The following is a 16782-nucleotide window of genomic DNA, read 5'->3' as shown; positions in this document are numbered from 1 at the left end:
TCTTTCTGAACTAATGATTGCATGACATCAGATTAAGAAGCTGATGTGCTTCCGAATGACAAGATACTCTGCAGCCCCTGATGTAGGTCCCAGTCACATATGACCCTGAAATATCTGTGACTTCCATTCAAATGCCCTACTGGAGGCCGGACACTCTCTCCACCTTGTCATCCTGCATCTTGTATTGTAACTGACGCTGCTTCGGTCTTCTATCCTGATCCTTCGTTTTCTCACTGTTTCTAGTCGAGGTCATTTAGAAAAAAAGAGAAGAGTGATTCAACAGCAAGCTTTTCTCAGCGAAGCTGTGCATGTCTGGAGACTGGAATCTAGAACCAGAGGGAAGAGAACACCAAGTTAACATATGCAGCCTTTTTGCAAATTGTTTAATATGCTTATCTGAGTGCTAATATATGAAGTGCGGCGATGCCCACTTTTAGAGTTTGTTTTTGTTTTTCTTCTTGCGAGGCGATAACTACGGGAGAAGATTATTCATAGAGGATCTGTCTTCAGTTATCGCCTTGGTCTATCTTGTATTCACACAGGGTTCATATCGCAGACACATCCGTCGGTAAACGCCGTCTCCTTTAACTTGGCGAGCCCTTTGGGGTGAACAAGCATGCGAGCGGCGCAGCGCCGCGGCGCCATTCTCCCAGAAATGCAAATTGTGAAGTTGATAGTTATTTGATGTTGCAGCACGATCCCCCCCGCCCCCGAAACATCCCCTTCGCTCCAGTGTTGGTGGGTTGAGTTCCATGCAGACCCGAGGACAGGCAGCGGTGTTTATATGCAGGCCTGGAGCAGCAGAGGCAGCGCGGAGACAGATGCATGTCAGAGATAGCAGATCCCATCTCAGGCAGATGCCTCTTATCACTGGCCTGTTTGCATAATTAGGCCTTTTGATATTCTCCCCCTCTGACTGACAAAAAGTATAATTGCAGCATCCACTACCACAAAAGGTAGGCACAAAATAAACAAGTCAACATAAAAAGGGAGAAAAGACGTCGTGTTATTTTTGTCCCGTGGGAGAAAAAAAAAACAAAAAAAAACAGAAGGAGGGGAGAAGAAACAGCATTTTCGACTAAATCTGCTGTCAGTCACAGTCAACTGGTGTGACTCGCTGCTCAGAGGCTGGTCCTGTGAATGCCTGCAAAACACAGAGCGCGAGGCCTGATTGTAATTATGCTGGAACTAATATGCTTTTCAAAATGAGCCATTATGAGCTAATGCTGCAGTGCCAAAGCCCCGTCTGTTTTTGTCCCTCCGTCTCGCTCAGTGTGCAAAGGTATGACTGATATTGAGGCCATGGGTGATGATGGGGCTTTTCCCACTCCGACAGGTGAGCGGCATCGATCGGAAATGATTTCCACCCCGTCGCAACGCTTCCTCTGCACCAGGGGTTGGATCACATTCATCCTGCGCTGTTGATCTCTATGCATTTCACTGCATCTACTGCATCTCCAACACAGTCCATCTTTCATGTCTAAGAAACACCTTTTCAATGATAAAGCAGAGGCTTTACGTTGAGGCTTCAATACCCCATGACATCCACACTTTTGACTGTCCGCATTATTTGGCATCTAAAAACACATTCCTGAGGGAGAAGACGTGCAGCAGGTCCTCCAACACTGTAACATTGTTACTTTTCAAACTCATTACAGAGGTTTTCTGGGGAAAAATTGTTTGCTACTGTAGCTTGCCTTTGATTGTCTTTCCTGCTCGTCTTTCATGTCGAACACCAGTTCAGAGATTCTGCTTGGATTGGATTGTTTTGGTTATATTTGGTGATTGATGGCTGCATTGTTTAGCAGCATGACATCAGCATTTCTGGTTCTGAGCGGGTGGTACAGACTGAGGAGAGCAAGACAAAGGTTTGGAGATGATGATTCCATCTGGAGCTGGAGGAGTCAGTAGGTCAGCAGTAGAGCACCAGGGAAGAGGGCAGCCCTTGCTGCCACCTGAGACCAGCTCACAGAGGGACAGTTAGTTCATCAACGTTCCTCCTGAAAGCAGTGTAGAGATGCTCACTTGCAGCGTCACTGGTTTCAAATGTAGCATTGCTTTACACTCCCGTACATCTGTTGGTATTTTGAAATTGCATTCACGGTTTCCATGCTCACCGTGACAATACTATAAAGAACCCAAAGTATGGGGACTCCTTCTAAAGGAAGAGTCTCTACTGAGCAAGTGCGATAAACTCACACACGTCCTCTTTCACCCACCGACAAATGAACACTCTAAATGAAGGTGTCATTTGCCGACCTGGTCTTGTGTTCCATCTGAGTCAAACAAGCGAACAAACAAAGCCGTAAGCGAATTAATTCTCTCCCCGTGCGGGATCTGAATTTGAATCAATACCTGAGAGGGCCCTCGAAGGAGAGCGCGCTGCTGCAATCACGCCACGTAATTAGATCGTAATTGGACGAGGAATAATGAGAGCTGAGAGGTTTATCTGAGCGCCTGCACCTCCTGAGCTGAATTAGCGCGCTGGTATTATACAAACGTCTAATCAGAATGAACCTATTTGTGCACAGGCAACTGTTAAGTGATTGAACTCAACACCCTGGAGGGAAACTTTTCATTGCTGGCACAGTCGATGCCTCGCCGCTGATGTTGCGCTTGAACTGGCTGCGGTTGTGTGATGGCACTAGATGTTTTGCTGGAGACTAGGAAGTGATTCAAGTCACTTTGGACCTACAAACGTTCCAGCTGACATCGTAGGTGATTCAGGTCCTTCCCCTCATATCGACACTTGAGCACTAGCTACGTTTAAAAAGGTCCACATGTAGATAAAAAGGTACAAAAGTGACGTAACTTAGCTCAGCAAACTTGTGCAGTTAGCGATTGTGTTTGCTATTGTCCTTTGAAGGGTTGAGCTTCAGGACAGAAACACTCAAATGTTTCCTTTAGTTTGAGAGCAAAGTTGTGGTTGTAATGAAAAAGAAAGCAGTTTAAAGGTTAGCTTAGTGGTGTGATTCTGCACTAGCTAGACTTTAGCTTAGCATGGCGCTGAGAATAGCAGCATCAGAGACAGCTAGGCAGCACTTTTCACAGCCCCAGTTTGATTTCTTTGTGCGTTTGGTTGAATCTCTAGCAGAGAAGTGTGGCCGTTTCTCATGCAAGACAGACTGATGTGGCTTCCTGCCAACGGGAAAGTCACTTCTCCAGAGTCCGTCTGGACTCCAGCTGGACTGAAGAAGCGGTGGCCCCGCTGCATGAATGTCGACGAGACGTCTTGTGATCTAGCATCTTATGAAGTGATCAAGTGGAATCCAGTTGGAGAGTTTCTCAGCTGCAGCCGTGCGCCTTCATTACCGACTGACCTTGCGCTCGCGGTTCATGTACAAGAGCAGATGTGTTAGCTTGGGTGGGCTTAGCGCTGCCGCATCACTATAAGCTATTGTCTGTAGAGGTTTAGCACTCATTAGCCTGATAGCATGCTAAATGTGACACAGATTGCTGAAGGAGTTTATTCGCTAAGGCTACGAGAGAACAAACAATGGCTCCGTGGGTGAGTCGAGGACTTTGGTGTCTTTCTCGGAGCCCCTCGAGTGCTGGTCCACAATGGCCCCTCGGCTCCCAGTAGGACGCAGGGGTGACTTTGGAAAGTGATCTGCCTGCGCTGGTCTCAAGTGTCGTCACGGCAACTTAGCCGGCAAATGGATCTACGCATCCTCATGAAAACCAACAAAGGGATATGTGGTGTATGTACATATCCAACTTTGTATGTTCAAGGGTGTCCTGCGACTCGTTCGGCGCTTCAAGAATCAATCTTTATTATCAAGGATCAGACTGAAGAATTGATGTAATGAATGCGGCCTCATGTCCTGCGGCCACGTGTAATCCACCGAGAATCGCCGAGCGCGAGCTCAGGGGGGACGGAAAATGTTGGAAGACGACTGGTGGAGTGGCCTGTAATGATAGTCTCCATATAATCCCATAATGCCTTGTTTAATTAAACTCTCGAGCTGGCCTTGAGTCTCCGCCAGCTCTGTTGCTCTTTTGTTCTCACACTTGTTATTGGGATGCGAGCGTCGCCTTTTGTCCACTCGACGATGGCACCGGAGCGAGCCGTAAACAGGGAGTGGGAACAAAGCAGGCAGGTGAGCCTGCAGAGTGAAGCCACTCTGTCAGCGGCAGAAATCTCCTCAAACGCCGCTCGTCTCCAATATCCTCCTTTATTTTCCCTCTCCCACACTTTCTGGACTGAGCGTGATGCAATCCCACTAGGCCCGCAGCAACGCTGGCACATCACGCCGTCTTGTCAATGTCTCAAAAAAGGAAATTATGAAAGTATAAATTTTATGACATGAAATGAAAAGGGCCATGTAGTTTGAATAGACATGCAGAGGAGGTGAAAATGATGCAATTTTCTAAATTCAGTTATAATGGTAATGTGCAATGGTAATGCGTATTTGCTGTCAGAAATTTCCCTGTCGGCCTGGATTGTGCAGCTTTGTGCGCTATCTCTGTTCCTCGAGCGAAAACTCTGCTCGCTTCAATGCCTAAAAAGTCATGTAAAATATGTCCTAATTCATTTAATGACAGCAGATGGAAACGGTCTGGCGTGAATGGGTTCGCCGTGATATTGTGTTCTATTTTATACACTGTGCTGTGTTGTGTACTCACAGTGAGCCCTGGGCCAATGAGAGAGAGAGAGAGAGAGAGGCAGGCAGAAGAGCAGCAAGGTGGCCCATGCAGATTAACCCTTCTACCCACCGACTCCCCCACTCGCGCTCAGCCCCGCTGCCTTCCTTCAGGGCCCCTCCGAGAGGCAGGATTGTGTAGCAGGGCCTCTTTTTATATTAAATAAATATCCACAGATTAAGATAATATTCTTACAGTTGTATATTCAGAGAGGAGAGGCTGTCATCTGAGTCCCAGCGTTGCCTGTCCTCTGTTGATAATGCAGATAAAGCCGTTTCGCCTCACATATAAACACAGTTTTGCTCTCTGAAGTTGTTTTTTTTTTTTCAATTCTGTGATCTCACAGATGGCCTCGTGTCCTCGCCCTGTCCCTGTTTTTATTGGCCCTCAGGTAACCGCACCGATGACGGCTCAGACGTAGATTCGGAGCCCGACCTGCCGCTGAAGAGGAAGCAGAGACGCAGTCGCACCACGTTCACTGCAGAGCAGCTGGAGGAGCTGGAGAAGGCCTTCGAGAGGACGCACTACCCCGACATCTACACCAGAGAGGAGCTGGCTCAGAGGACCAAGCTCACAGAGGCCAGGGTGCAGGTCAGATTCCATATTGGTCAAACAAACACCACATACTTCCCGACACTCCAAGTACAACAAACGTTTTCTCCCCGCAATAACTCCTGAAGTTCCACCTTACCGATCAAAATTCTGACGGTCACATGGATGACACGTTTGTTACATCCATATTTGTTGGTTTATGAGCCCACAGTGTTCCACAGTCCTTTTTAAGCACCAACAAGGCAAAGCCCAAGCTTTCTTTGTTTTGCCTCAATTTACTGCTGGACAAGATGAATCATGTTGCTGTCTTAAAATTGTGGACATAATAACCCCAACTCAAAGATGACAAATTGACCTGATCTTGGTGAACTTGTGCTCCCAAAAATAAAAGCCTAAAAACGAATGAGGCAATGGGCAGTTTCCAAAGAGTGCTGTCTTGCTTTATAGGTAACAATATTTATGGTCCAGTCAGTTGAGTATTTCCCAGTGTGAAGGTCAATATCCAAAATATAATGGAAAACAGACGTATTTCTGCGCCAATCTTGGACCTTAAAGATTTTTACAGACATGTGAGGTAAGAAAAATGCTCCCTAAAAGGTCTTTTTCTCAGTAGTTCTTCAGCTTTCTATTGATCCACATGTGAATTTAAAGGCCAAAAATTTCATGGCAGTGTTCCGTGATGTCCACCATGTGAGGGACGCATCCTCTCAATGGAACATAAACTTCCCTTTCGAGGCATTGTGTCTTTCAGACGACTTTGAATAGACACCAACAAAAGGTTCACTTGGAGAATTATGGACTCCATTGATATTTTTTTCCCGTGAGCATCTTAAACATAATTCCACTCACCACCATTGTATTAGGATTACAGCATAAGCTGAAATCTCAGAATGTTTCTTAGACGAACAATGATTCCCAAAACAGGCTGAACAGTGAGACGCGGCGGAAGGTGAGTGAGGGAATATGTTTTATTGGAACTTGAGAGCATGGTTGGTTTAAATCTGGAGTTAAGCCATGCTAACTTCTGATACCTTCCTTGTTGTCACTGAATAACTGACGGGTGTGTCGTGGTTTACACAATTTCTACTTCCAATATAAAAGCCTGATTTTGCATGATGCTGCTGCTCCAGCTCAAGCATACAGTTACCATTGTATTGGGAGTTTGGTGGCAAAATACCTTTCAATGCAAAGAGTCATTTGTTTCATTCTGGGCATTCGTAAACTGCATGTATAATTAATCCAGAAAAATGAAGCCCTAACGTTCGTCAGAATTCTTTTGAGGACTCCTACTTCCCATGTCACTTCCTCCTCTTTCCCAGTCAACACTGCTATTATCCAATGGAGCCTCCAATGGTGTGGACCATCTTAGGAGTGACTGTTTGTGGACTTTCCAACAACAGTAATATATCCAAAGTACAGTCCAGAGTACACCAGAAGAGAACTTCAGGACTTTGGGATTAGTTTCCAGAGACGCTCCTCAAACCCATGAACCTTCCTGACCGCCTGCAGTTGCATGTCGAGGAAAGGAAAATCTGTACAGTAGAGTTATAGCAGCAGCTGCTCGGCAAGAAAAACGGCGAGAAAGCGAACACATTCCTGATGGATTTCTCATTTCGGCCTTTGGCCAGGCTCTCTTCCCATCACTTTCAAGCTCGCCGCGGCTTGTAAAACCCTTCACATATCACACAGGGTTCCTCATCCTCTCCAGGGACCCAGTGCCCCGACAACAACATTAATCAATCAACCGCGAGCAGAGAAGGCGGTGTGGGGCACCCCTCTCCTTTTACCGCAGCCATTCACACTCCCTCTGAAGCCGCTCAGCTCCTCATGCTAAGTGTTCATCACACTGAAAACATGCAGTAACTGATTCCACACATGTCTTTGTCCATCTGAAACCCCCCAGCATGCGTGGATGTCCAAGATGTCCGGGTGTTTAATGCCTCACTCAAGGGACAGGGAAATCATCGTGCGGCTTTTATGAGACTATATATTTATCTGCTTGTGTGTGCAGGTGTAAGAGTGCGCAGGTTTGTAAGGTTTGAGCAAGAGGATTGGGGATGAATCATGACTGTAAAGGACGGTCACAGGGCTTGGGTCTTGTCTGAGTGTCTTGTGAAGATTCCAGTTAGTGGCAAAAAAATCTTTGTCACGTAAAAATGGTGCCACTTGTCATGTAATACCGATAAGCAACAATAACAACAATGACTCATTCGTGATACCAAAGTGAGACAGAAGTCACCAGGGCTGGAAAGAGTCTGTTGTCGAGTCTGCTGTACTCGATTACTTTTAAATGATCTCATGTGAAAACCTGAGGAATGTGAGTCTTGGCTGTAATTTGTTAATGCTGTTTTCCTCGTAATCTAATTGGGGAAGGCTTTGAAAGGCTTAGAAGGTCAAGACAAACCTAATTTTCTTAAACGGCCACAAAGACCAATGCTCTTCTTGGCAATATAAATAATACCATCAGGATATGAGGCAAGATGGAGGCTTCAATTTAAGGACAGTGAAGCTGTTGTAAACCTCAGACGTCCAGGGATTGAACCCTTTAAATGTGTTCCTCTGACTTTGTTCTTACAAGATCTGAGCATCACAAATGTGCTGAGGAAGACACTTAAGCGCTTATATGAGGTCAGGCAAAAGCCAAAATAGGAGACTATATCTTTCAATTCCAGCAAGGCATGAGCAGGTGCAGCGGAGAAGCTTGGTGTTGTTTCAGCTGCTTCAGTGCCCCATGTTTCTTGGACAGCGGTGCTCACACTCCCCTAAGAACTGAAACATACCTTGGTTCCTCAAAACAGGTACTTTTGTCCTAATAACTTGAGTCGGATCTCTACAGTCCAGCAGCCACGGCAGCATGAAGGTGTTCAGTCACTTCATGTTGGGAAGAAAGCCGAGTGAGGGCCTGGTGTTTCCTCAGGACTGCTTCTCTGACACGTCATCCTGGTGTATCACCGAGCTTAACAACGCAACACTCAGTGTCCTTGACAATGGATGAACTACAAACATGGCCGCCAATTCACCACCAAAGTACAGTGTGAATGAAGCTTCTGGAAGTCTGGAACACGCTCCCTTGTGTGTGCCATTTCAACGCGCTGTCCTCATCCATCTTTTCTCAGCCGTGGTTTTATCACCTCCACTGACAAACTGGTGCCCATATCTCCCTGCAGTTAGCTGCTTGCTCCGTCGGTGAGAGGGTGAGGGTGTGGTCGACCTGCAGTGGCGGGTGGTCAGGAGTTCAACTAGAGACCACTGGAGAGGCGAGGACTGCGGGGGTCAGGCTCTAAATCAGCGCACAGATGATGCGAATTCCTTCACTTAGACTGAAGTTTTCCGGAGTCTCCGGCGTCTGGACTGAGGCTCATCAACCCAGCACGCTGCCTGCAGCTCATCTCACCCACTCTGTCACATAGATCCTCTTTCACTGCCAATAAACATTCGGCATGTCGCTATTATACTTAGTTGGAATCTAATAAGGCATAAGTATTGCATTTTATGAAGCGTGCAAATCAATTTGGTGAAAGTCTCTCTCTTTATCTGGGGCTTGTGCCGGCCGGCAGATGGATTGATTAGAGCGGTATTGCTCCTCTCGGGAATCCTTGTCCACTATCATCAAAGCTTTGGTGAGTCGGTAAACCAAACGGCTCTAATCACACTTTTGCAGAAACTTTTTTTTTTCATGAAGTAAACATTTAATCCAGCGGGGATGTACGGGGGGGAAAGCAATACACTATTTTCTGATACAATATCAGTGGAGTCGCAGCAGCAGAAGAGAGAAAAAAAGAGCGGGAGAAAGCCAACAGGCAGCTGTATTCCCGCCAGTGTGGGTTTACGTATCATAAAGGCATAAATAGGATTCGTGTAGATTGTTGAGGAGAAATTGTTGCAAAGCATAAGGAGAATGTTCTAACAGTTTTCTTATTATTAGAATTTAAATGACTTTGGTACAGTGCTTCTGTACTGCTGATACTTATCGAGCTAATCCCACTCTCCTCTCAAATTCTCACTCCTAGCTACTTTAATTAGCATAGTGCCAGTCTGGAAGGCAAGCAGGGAGGGAAGACGAGAGAAAGCGAGGCATGCAGAGGGGGCGGGGGCCGGATTGCGTGAGAAAGATGAGCGTTTGTATGTTGAGGCTGCTTGCATCACCCCTCTGTGTTTTTGTGGATATGAAGTCAGCAGCACATTTTGTTTTGTCATTATCTCGCGCCGTGGTATTCATCTACCAAATGTTGCAAATCGGCGCCTGAAAGGCGACACACATTCGCTACTTGCCATTGAGGAGGACCGAATTCGCGGGGCATTGAAGGAACGGTGAAACGGGAGTGATCCTATTTAAGAGAAACAAGGCAGCGCTGCAGTGTCACGCTTCTCCCGGAGCAAAGTGTGAATTATCTTTGATCACTGATGTTAAAATGCAAAATGGCACTTGACTGAGTTGATCCTTTGGGCTGAGAGTGAATGGAAAGATTACGTTTGTGCTCCGTCGCCGAGTCCCTCCTCCGGTCATGGCATGCAGCACCCTTCACCATTTGTCCTTCCAATTGTCATTTTCCCGAAGAGCTCCACTCGTATGGGCTTATAAGTCCCGCTCTGCCCATCCCCCTCCTCCAACTCACACAACGTAGCGTTGGCTTGTCCGAGCAGACTCAATTCAGGCAAACCTTTTAGTCCGTGAAAATGAAACAGAAGTGAGCCACATGCATTCAGCTGCTCACTTGTAGGTAGATAGAGACACGGAGGAGAAGAGCATCCCTCTCTCTGCTGCAGAGAATTAAACCGGATTGGGGAGAGCAGAGAGGAGAAAATGTGGTCCAAGGTGACTTTGTGATCAGGTTCCAGAGCGCAGTCTCAAATCCTCAGCTTCAGGCTGTGGGATTGTTTGTTTGAGTGTGAGTCTGTGTAACGTGCTGCTGCATGTGCACTTGTGCACAAGTCGAGCCTCACCTCTCACAAATGTTTGTCCAAGCCTGTGATGAGGGCCCAGCAGTGTCACAACATCCCCGGCTCTGTGGGGCTCTGCTGCCCTACTTCAGGAGGCTCCTCACTGCCACACCTTCAGTGTGGATGGCGGTGTCAATAGATGTGTAGCAGGGAGGCGCGTGACGCACCGAGGCAGTTCAATTGTAGAAGTCACGACACAATAGATGGGGGAGTATAGAATGCTCACAAGTGTTCTTTCTGGTCCACTATCTGCACCACAAAGAAGATGCCATCCTCGACAGTCTGAGACAGAGATGAAACGCCCACTGAAGACCACAACATAACCATGTTTTGTTGTGCTGTTTTTTTTTGTTTTTTTTTTTGATAAAGCAGCAACTTGCTTCTTTGCCGCTAATTGTTTTCGGCACCTACTGCTGTATGTTTTAGTCCAGGACAAAATCCACCTCACCGAGGCAAACAAAGTTCGTGTTTACTGACTATGATCCAGGCCTGAGTCCCCAGAGTGGAAGTCTATTTTGAAGAGAATTCCTGTCTATAATTCCTGTCTAGCCAGTTCACAGAAGACGGGCAATGTGATGGTGTAAAGTTGTGTGAGTGGGAAAGATGTCAGCACGAGATGGCCAAGAGCAGGGTTCTCTAGGAACAACACAGCGAGAGAGCCTTGTGTCTGCCGTGATGAAACGCCTCCTTCCTCAACCTCGGTGACAAAAGGGGGAAGGAAGTTAAAGTGGACATAAAAGAGTGTCGGGGTGAGTGGATGAGGTCGGAGGTGAAGTGGCACCGCGGGGTGGGGTGTTGGGGAGTGTGTGGAAGAGAAGGGGTGTGCCTGAGTCGGGCAGCTGTTTGTCTGGCCCAGTGGGAGCTGAGTTCAGACCTCGGAGCACGCTCCACTACATCCCAATAGGAGAATTTCCACTCAAGCCACACACCACATTTGTTCGGTAATAGCTGCTCAGACAAAGTTTATAAAGGCGATTGGGATGGAGATGAAGATTTCCTGTTGGTTTTCCACAGTCCTGACACTGTCTCTCTTTGGAGGAAGCTTAGCAGAACTGGCAAAAATCAGCTCTGTAAGACTTTGAGAAGAGAGTCACATTCAGATTAAGATCTCCAACCAGCCAAGATCCCTTGTAGGCCTATACGAGTTTATGTATGTTTGTGTGTCCGAAAAGAGGCTGCTCCCAAAAAAAGCAGCGAGTATGTCACTTTGTAAGTCCCCTTGAAAGTGTCCCTCTCTAAGACCTGTTTAAAAGGGACGCCCCCTCTTTGTGTTCACTGTTCTCGCTGGCGTATGGAGGGGCTTTTGTCCCCCTCTTTCATGTGCCCTCACAATAGCCCGGCCCGTTTGAAACACAACAGTAGATGAACTGCGCTGACAGTGTATTAAACTCTGATGAATTGCCTGTGCGAGGCATAGATCAATGTCCTTCAACCCTCCGCGCACAGCCAAGCTGGGCCTTGTCTTGCTTAAATGGAACAGGTTGCTGGCTCTTTTCAAAAGCTCCCCGACTATATTCATGTTTTGTTGAGGCAGGAGTCTTTTTAAAAAGTGTAAATCTTGACGTCTCAAAAGAGAGCTCTTTTATCTCATTCATTCACAAAGTTGCGACGCTTTGGCGCTGCTCATTTTCTGAGCATGAAGCTTCAGACCTCTTCCTTCAAGATCTCCGGAAACTCTGGCCTCCAACGTTTGCTAGCTCAATTTCACTCCTGACTCTAAACCCGAGTCTGGCGTTCAAGACAAAACTATTGTGATGTTTGATATTGGAGGAGAATGTTGAAGTATGATGAAGTACTGAAGAGATACTTGGTGTTTTCTGTGGTGAACCAAACTAACGCTGAGTGATCTCAACTGCACTCCTGCCACTATATAGCCACATTTGTGGGGGTCCAAAGTCAGTTTGGTCCATCCTCTGTGGATTCTCGTGAAGGTTACCCCCAGAATCCTGAATACAATCTTGTCCAAACAGACGTTGAGATTGAAAACACGTGCAAGCTCTGGCAGGGTGGAAGCATAAAGCATCCGCCAGAAACCAGCCGCAGTAGCTGATGTGAGTTTCACACCAGCCTCATACCTGAGCTGTGTTGACGTGGAAGATGCGGCTCCACCTTTGACCTCTAAATGAATCGTTCCCAGCGAAGGGAGCTCGGGGGCCGGCTGCTAGCAGAGATCACTCAGGAGCGACGGACCAGTGAGCTGGTAAGGGAGGTCCCCACGGACCCCCGTCAGTCTGAACAGCCTCATCACTAGATTAATCACAGGTGGCGGGAGGAAGCAGACATGAGAGAGTGATCACAAACTGCTTTGTTTCCGAGTCTTGGGCGAGTTGTTTAACGTGTGACTTCCTCCTGCAGGTGTGGTTCAGCAACCGACGGGCTCGCTGGCGCAAACAAGCCGGAGCCAACCAGCTCGCTGCCTTCAACCACCTGCTTCCCGGAGGATTCCCGCCCACTGGGATGCCCACTCTTCCCACCTACCAGCTACCAGAGTCCAGCTATCCCAGCACCACGCTATCGCAGGGTGAGGGCGTCGCACCACACACAAGATGACGGCTTTTGTTTCAAGCTGCCAGGGAGAAAACAAGGCTCCGCTTGAGTCACAAACAAAAGCGTCAAAATCATGCTTGATACTTCTCTGAATTGTTTTTACCTCTTTCTTCTCAGAACAATCCCACTGTTTTCAAAATGTTATTCTCATCGCTGTATTATTTTCAGTTTTAATATCATGAGGCTACTTTTAATTCACATGATCAACAACATCCACAAAACTTTTCTTATTTGTCTTAATGTAGCCTTCAGTTCTTGCTGTTTACTCTGATGTTTCCCTGTGTTTCGGCATCTTTCAAAGTTTAACAGGAACTTTTTAACGGCGAAACTTTTTTTTTTCTCTCCATATAATTGCGTTTTTGTGTGTTGATTGAATTATCTACATATTTTGTCCGGTCCTGTGTCTTGCCTCATTTTCTTCTGAGGAGTAAAATGTGTTCTATAGGCTCCTTTATCAAATTTCCCTGGAGATTGCATTATAGTTCTATTTAGGTTGCTGGTAAGCCCTCCGTAGTTCATGTGACATGAAATGGAGCGATCATGTGCAACATGAAGTTGTTATTCACCCTCACAACTGCGACATTGACGCACAGCTACTGAGCTCAGGCTATTTTTGTGTATTTTATGTTTACCAGAGAAGAATTCAGGAAACTTAATAAGCAATATTATTGAGTTAAATGTCCATATGTGCTTGTATTTCGCTCTGTGATGGTGTTTTTGTCGGTGTTGCAGAGGGCAGCAGTACACTGCACAGACCCCAGCCTCTTCCTCCGTCCTCCATGCACCAGGGAGGTCTGAGTGCTGACACCAGCTCGGCTTACGGCCTGTCGTCCAACCGCCACAGCTTCTCCAGCTACTCTGAGACCTTCATGAGCCCCTCGGCGTCCAGCAACCACATGAACGCGGTGGGCAACGGCCTTTCCCCGCAGGTCAGTCTGTCTCCGCACGGCTTCCCCCTCCTGCAAGTTCATCCTCCTCTCATCCCCTGTCACATGTAATTTGCCTGAAATTAAAACTCAAGGAAAAAAAAAAAAATCATGTTCTGCAAAATAACTACCAGTGAGAGCTTTTATGTTTGCCGTCCAAAGCCCTGGATTTATTTTAGACTCTGGAAATGAGCTACATTGGTAAAACAATTGGATTATCATCAACAAATTAAAATTCATCTTGATAGTAAACGGAGAGAAGTCGGGCTGCTCCAAACAGCGCTCTTCGACTTTCCTGGGACGTCTAAATCCTGCAGCACACAGAGAACACATGCAGATGAAATAATTAGCTAAAGCTTATAAATGTAGACCCGTAATCTTCTTGCTGTAATTGTCTGGAGCTGGATGACTTCAGCTTTACGTGTCAATTTCTTCCCTTCCCGTCCTCAGACGGCTGGATTGACAGTGTGGAATTAAATGCTCCTCCATTTGGTTTTGTTCAATAGTTGTGATGTGGAAATGTACCTCTCCGCATCATCTCTGACTCTTTCAGCCTGAGAAGCTAATAACCTGTTTCAATGTAAACATCTAGAATAAAAGAAAGTGTTTTGAAAAATGCGAATCAAAATAATTCAAAACTATGTACCACATAGGGTAAACTTCAAAGGGATACATTCATTTCAGTGTACATTTTTATTGAAGAAAATACTGATTTAACATTCAAATATTTAGCACATTTAATATATATTTAGAAATTATGGCACGACAAACAAAATATTAAAAACTAAATACTACAAAAACAGCACAATTAGATACAATACATTTCAAAAGACAATAAATATTGAATTGATCCATTGAAAATATCAAATTAAATTGTGAAACTTACATCCAACCTCTGCACCAAATCTGACTGAAGAACAGACAAAGCAAAAGTCTGAAAAATGAATAAGAAAGGGAATTGGCCACATTACAGTCAGGACAAAGGGATTTCTTGCACAATAGAACCACACAATATGCAATTTAATATAGACACGCGATAAATTTAGATGTAGCCAAACTAGGAACTCAACAGAAAATGTGAAAAAAAAAAAGTCAAAATAAATGTCTCACTGTTGCATCCTGTCGCTCGGTGATGCCGCTGGTTGTGTAGAGGTGAAGGCTACAGTTTGATGCAAATTGTGTGTACATAGCAAATTATACACAATTACCCAGCAACACTGGCCAGTCTTGCCCAGCCTCGCCAACAAGATGTGGCTAACAGGCAGAAAATAAGATTGAAATGGTGTGTAAAGAGTTGAAAATGAATTTCAATGCCGCATTTGTCCACAATTACCCCGTCGTTCACATGTGTTTTATTGGGAGTGTTTCTTCTGCCTCCCTTCAAATATTTCTCACAGCAGATTGGAAACATTCTCCGTATTACCCCTTTTTTCAAAGAAGAAAGAATTAAGGATTTTGTGACAAAAAAGAGATTTTCTCTCCTGCCGCAGCGACGGCGGATAACACAGAGGCTCACAGCGTGTTTGATTGTTAATCGTGGCACAGGGGCTTTAACTGCTAATGCTCTCCCTGCAAACCTGCAGAAAAACACCAGGAACATGGGCTGCTTTTTTTCCACTCTTTCATTAACGGCTCTCACTAATGCTGGCATGGGGCGCAGGCTTTCTGTAGGAACTGAAGAACGTGTTGGGATATTAAACATTTCCTGTCAGAGCGAGGATTAGAACCGCAGCCTTTGGGCAAGTGCACAACTCGGATTTTCAATATTCAATTACTCAAGTGATGGAAGTCCTTTACAGACGGCACCTCGGCCAGTCGTTCTTTAGTGGCCGGCAAGTGTTGTCTGTCATCACTTCAGGTCACTACCTTCTCACATTGGGTCCAGTTCAACACCGTCACACACATGAGAACCACAACTTCAACCTCTATTCGGCCGCAGCATGCAGTCAGTCAAAAAACCTCTCCAGTGTAAAGTTGTCTTACCCAACTTCTCTCCTTCCATCCATCCATATCCATATACTTGGCTCCTAAAGTTGTTATAAGAGCTTCCACTGTTGCAGTGCATTATGGAACTTTCTGGTTCTGGTTACGCATAGACCCATTAACAGTCATGTCGACCATAACATGGCCCGCGGTCCACAAGTTTTACCAGCAAGGATCTAGCTCAAACATCAGCTCAAATACGGAATGTTCTGATGTCCAAAAGTCACAGGCAGAATCGAACTGCTCCAGATGCGGTCAGCCAGTCTACAGAGCAAAATGCAGTCTGTACGCTAGTTAGCTAATGATCTCAGAATCAAACTACAAGCTGTTCAAACTGTTGGCAGCTGACTCTGAAGATGCGGCTGTGAAACCTGTTTCCAGAGTGTTGAATGAGTTTTCCAGCGCGAGCAGCGACAGTGCTGGCTCTGAAGCAGGACTGGATGCACTTCACCATTTCTATCAGACTCGCAGCATGAAAACATTTCTCGCTACTGACAGTGGAATCAGAGTTCACTCAATGATGCTGCTTCCTGCTGAGCTGGTCGGCCTCTCTGCTGCTTCCTGTCTCACCCAGAATAGTCCGACGCAGAACTTTCCATCCACGTTTCCTCCAACTCTGAAGTTCCGTCTGATGACAACAGCACACACATACACACACACCGCCGGTTTATTTCTCAAGATACACGGCGTGTTCGCACCCTCCAACCCTCTGGACTGAAATGAAAAAGGCACACAAAGAGACTCTCCGTCGGAATGGAAATGAGAATTTGATATTGTAAGTTGCAGACAGCATCTGTTTGCGTGAGATATGCTCGCGCGCTGGTGTGTGTGCAAGCTATTGCTCCGAGTGTCTGGCATTGACAGGCGAACTGTCGCTGCAAAGATTGACAGAAATTCTCTGATTCCCAGTAAATGGGCTGCTGCAGTGGCGAGAGGCCAAGTCTGTAATGGAATCCTACGGCGCTCAGTGGTCCCGACACGAGCTTGTGTCCGTCCCGATCCCTTGCTCAATCCCGACATTTTCCCATTACGACTGGTGGGAAAGGCATCCACTCTGATAGTGGGTGCTGTCACTGACAACATTCGGCGCTGGCTGAGTGAAGCAGAGAGTGATGGGAGGTGAGAGCCATGCTCTGAATGCTTGGCTGGGTGAAGGTATCACCGTATTCATTGAGACGCCCAGCAGGCG

At 46.3% G+C, this 16782-nt stretch overlaps 1 protein-coding gene across 3 annotated transcripts in view; it reads left to right on the top strand.

Annotated features, from left to right (window-relative positions):
- pax7a (paired box 7a) overlaps positions 1–16782 on the top strand; it is a 46838-nt gene that overhangs the window by 16578 nt on the left and 13478 nt on the right. For all 3 annotated transcript variants that reach the window (XM_053867640.1, XM_053867642.1, XM_053867639.1), the window contains 3 exons: positions 5036–5235; positions 12493–12658; positions 13417–13613. In XM_053867640.1, the coding sequence (XP_053723615.1) occupies positions 5036–5235; positions 12493–12658; positions 13417–13613 (563 nt within the window). The remainder of the gene's footprint in view (positions 1–5035; positions 5236–12492; positions 12659–13416; positions 13614–16782) is intronic.

This window comes from Synchiropus splendidus, chromosome 6 (assembly GCF_027744825.2).
Source record: "Synchiropus splendidus isolate RoL2022-P1 chromosome 6, RoL_Sspl_1.0, whole genome shotgun sequence".
Lineage (NCBI taxonomy): Eukaryota > Metazoa > Chordata > Actinopteri > Syngnathiformes > Callionymidae > Synchiropus > Synchiropus splendidus.
Note: the sequence above shows the minus strand (reverse complement) of the source record. Positions and strands in the feature narration are given on the sequence as shown.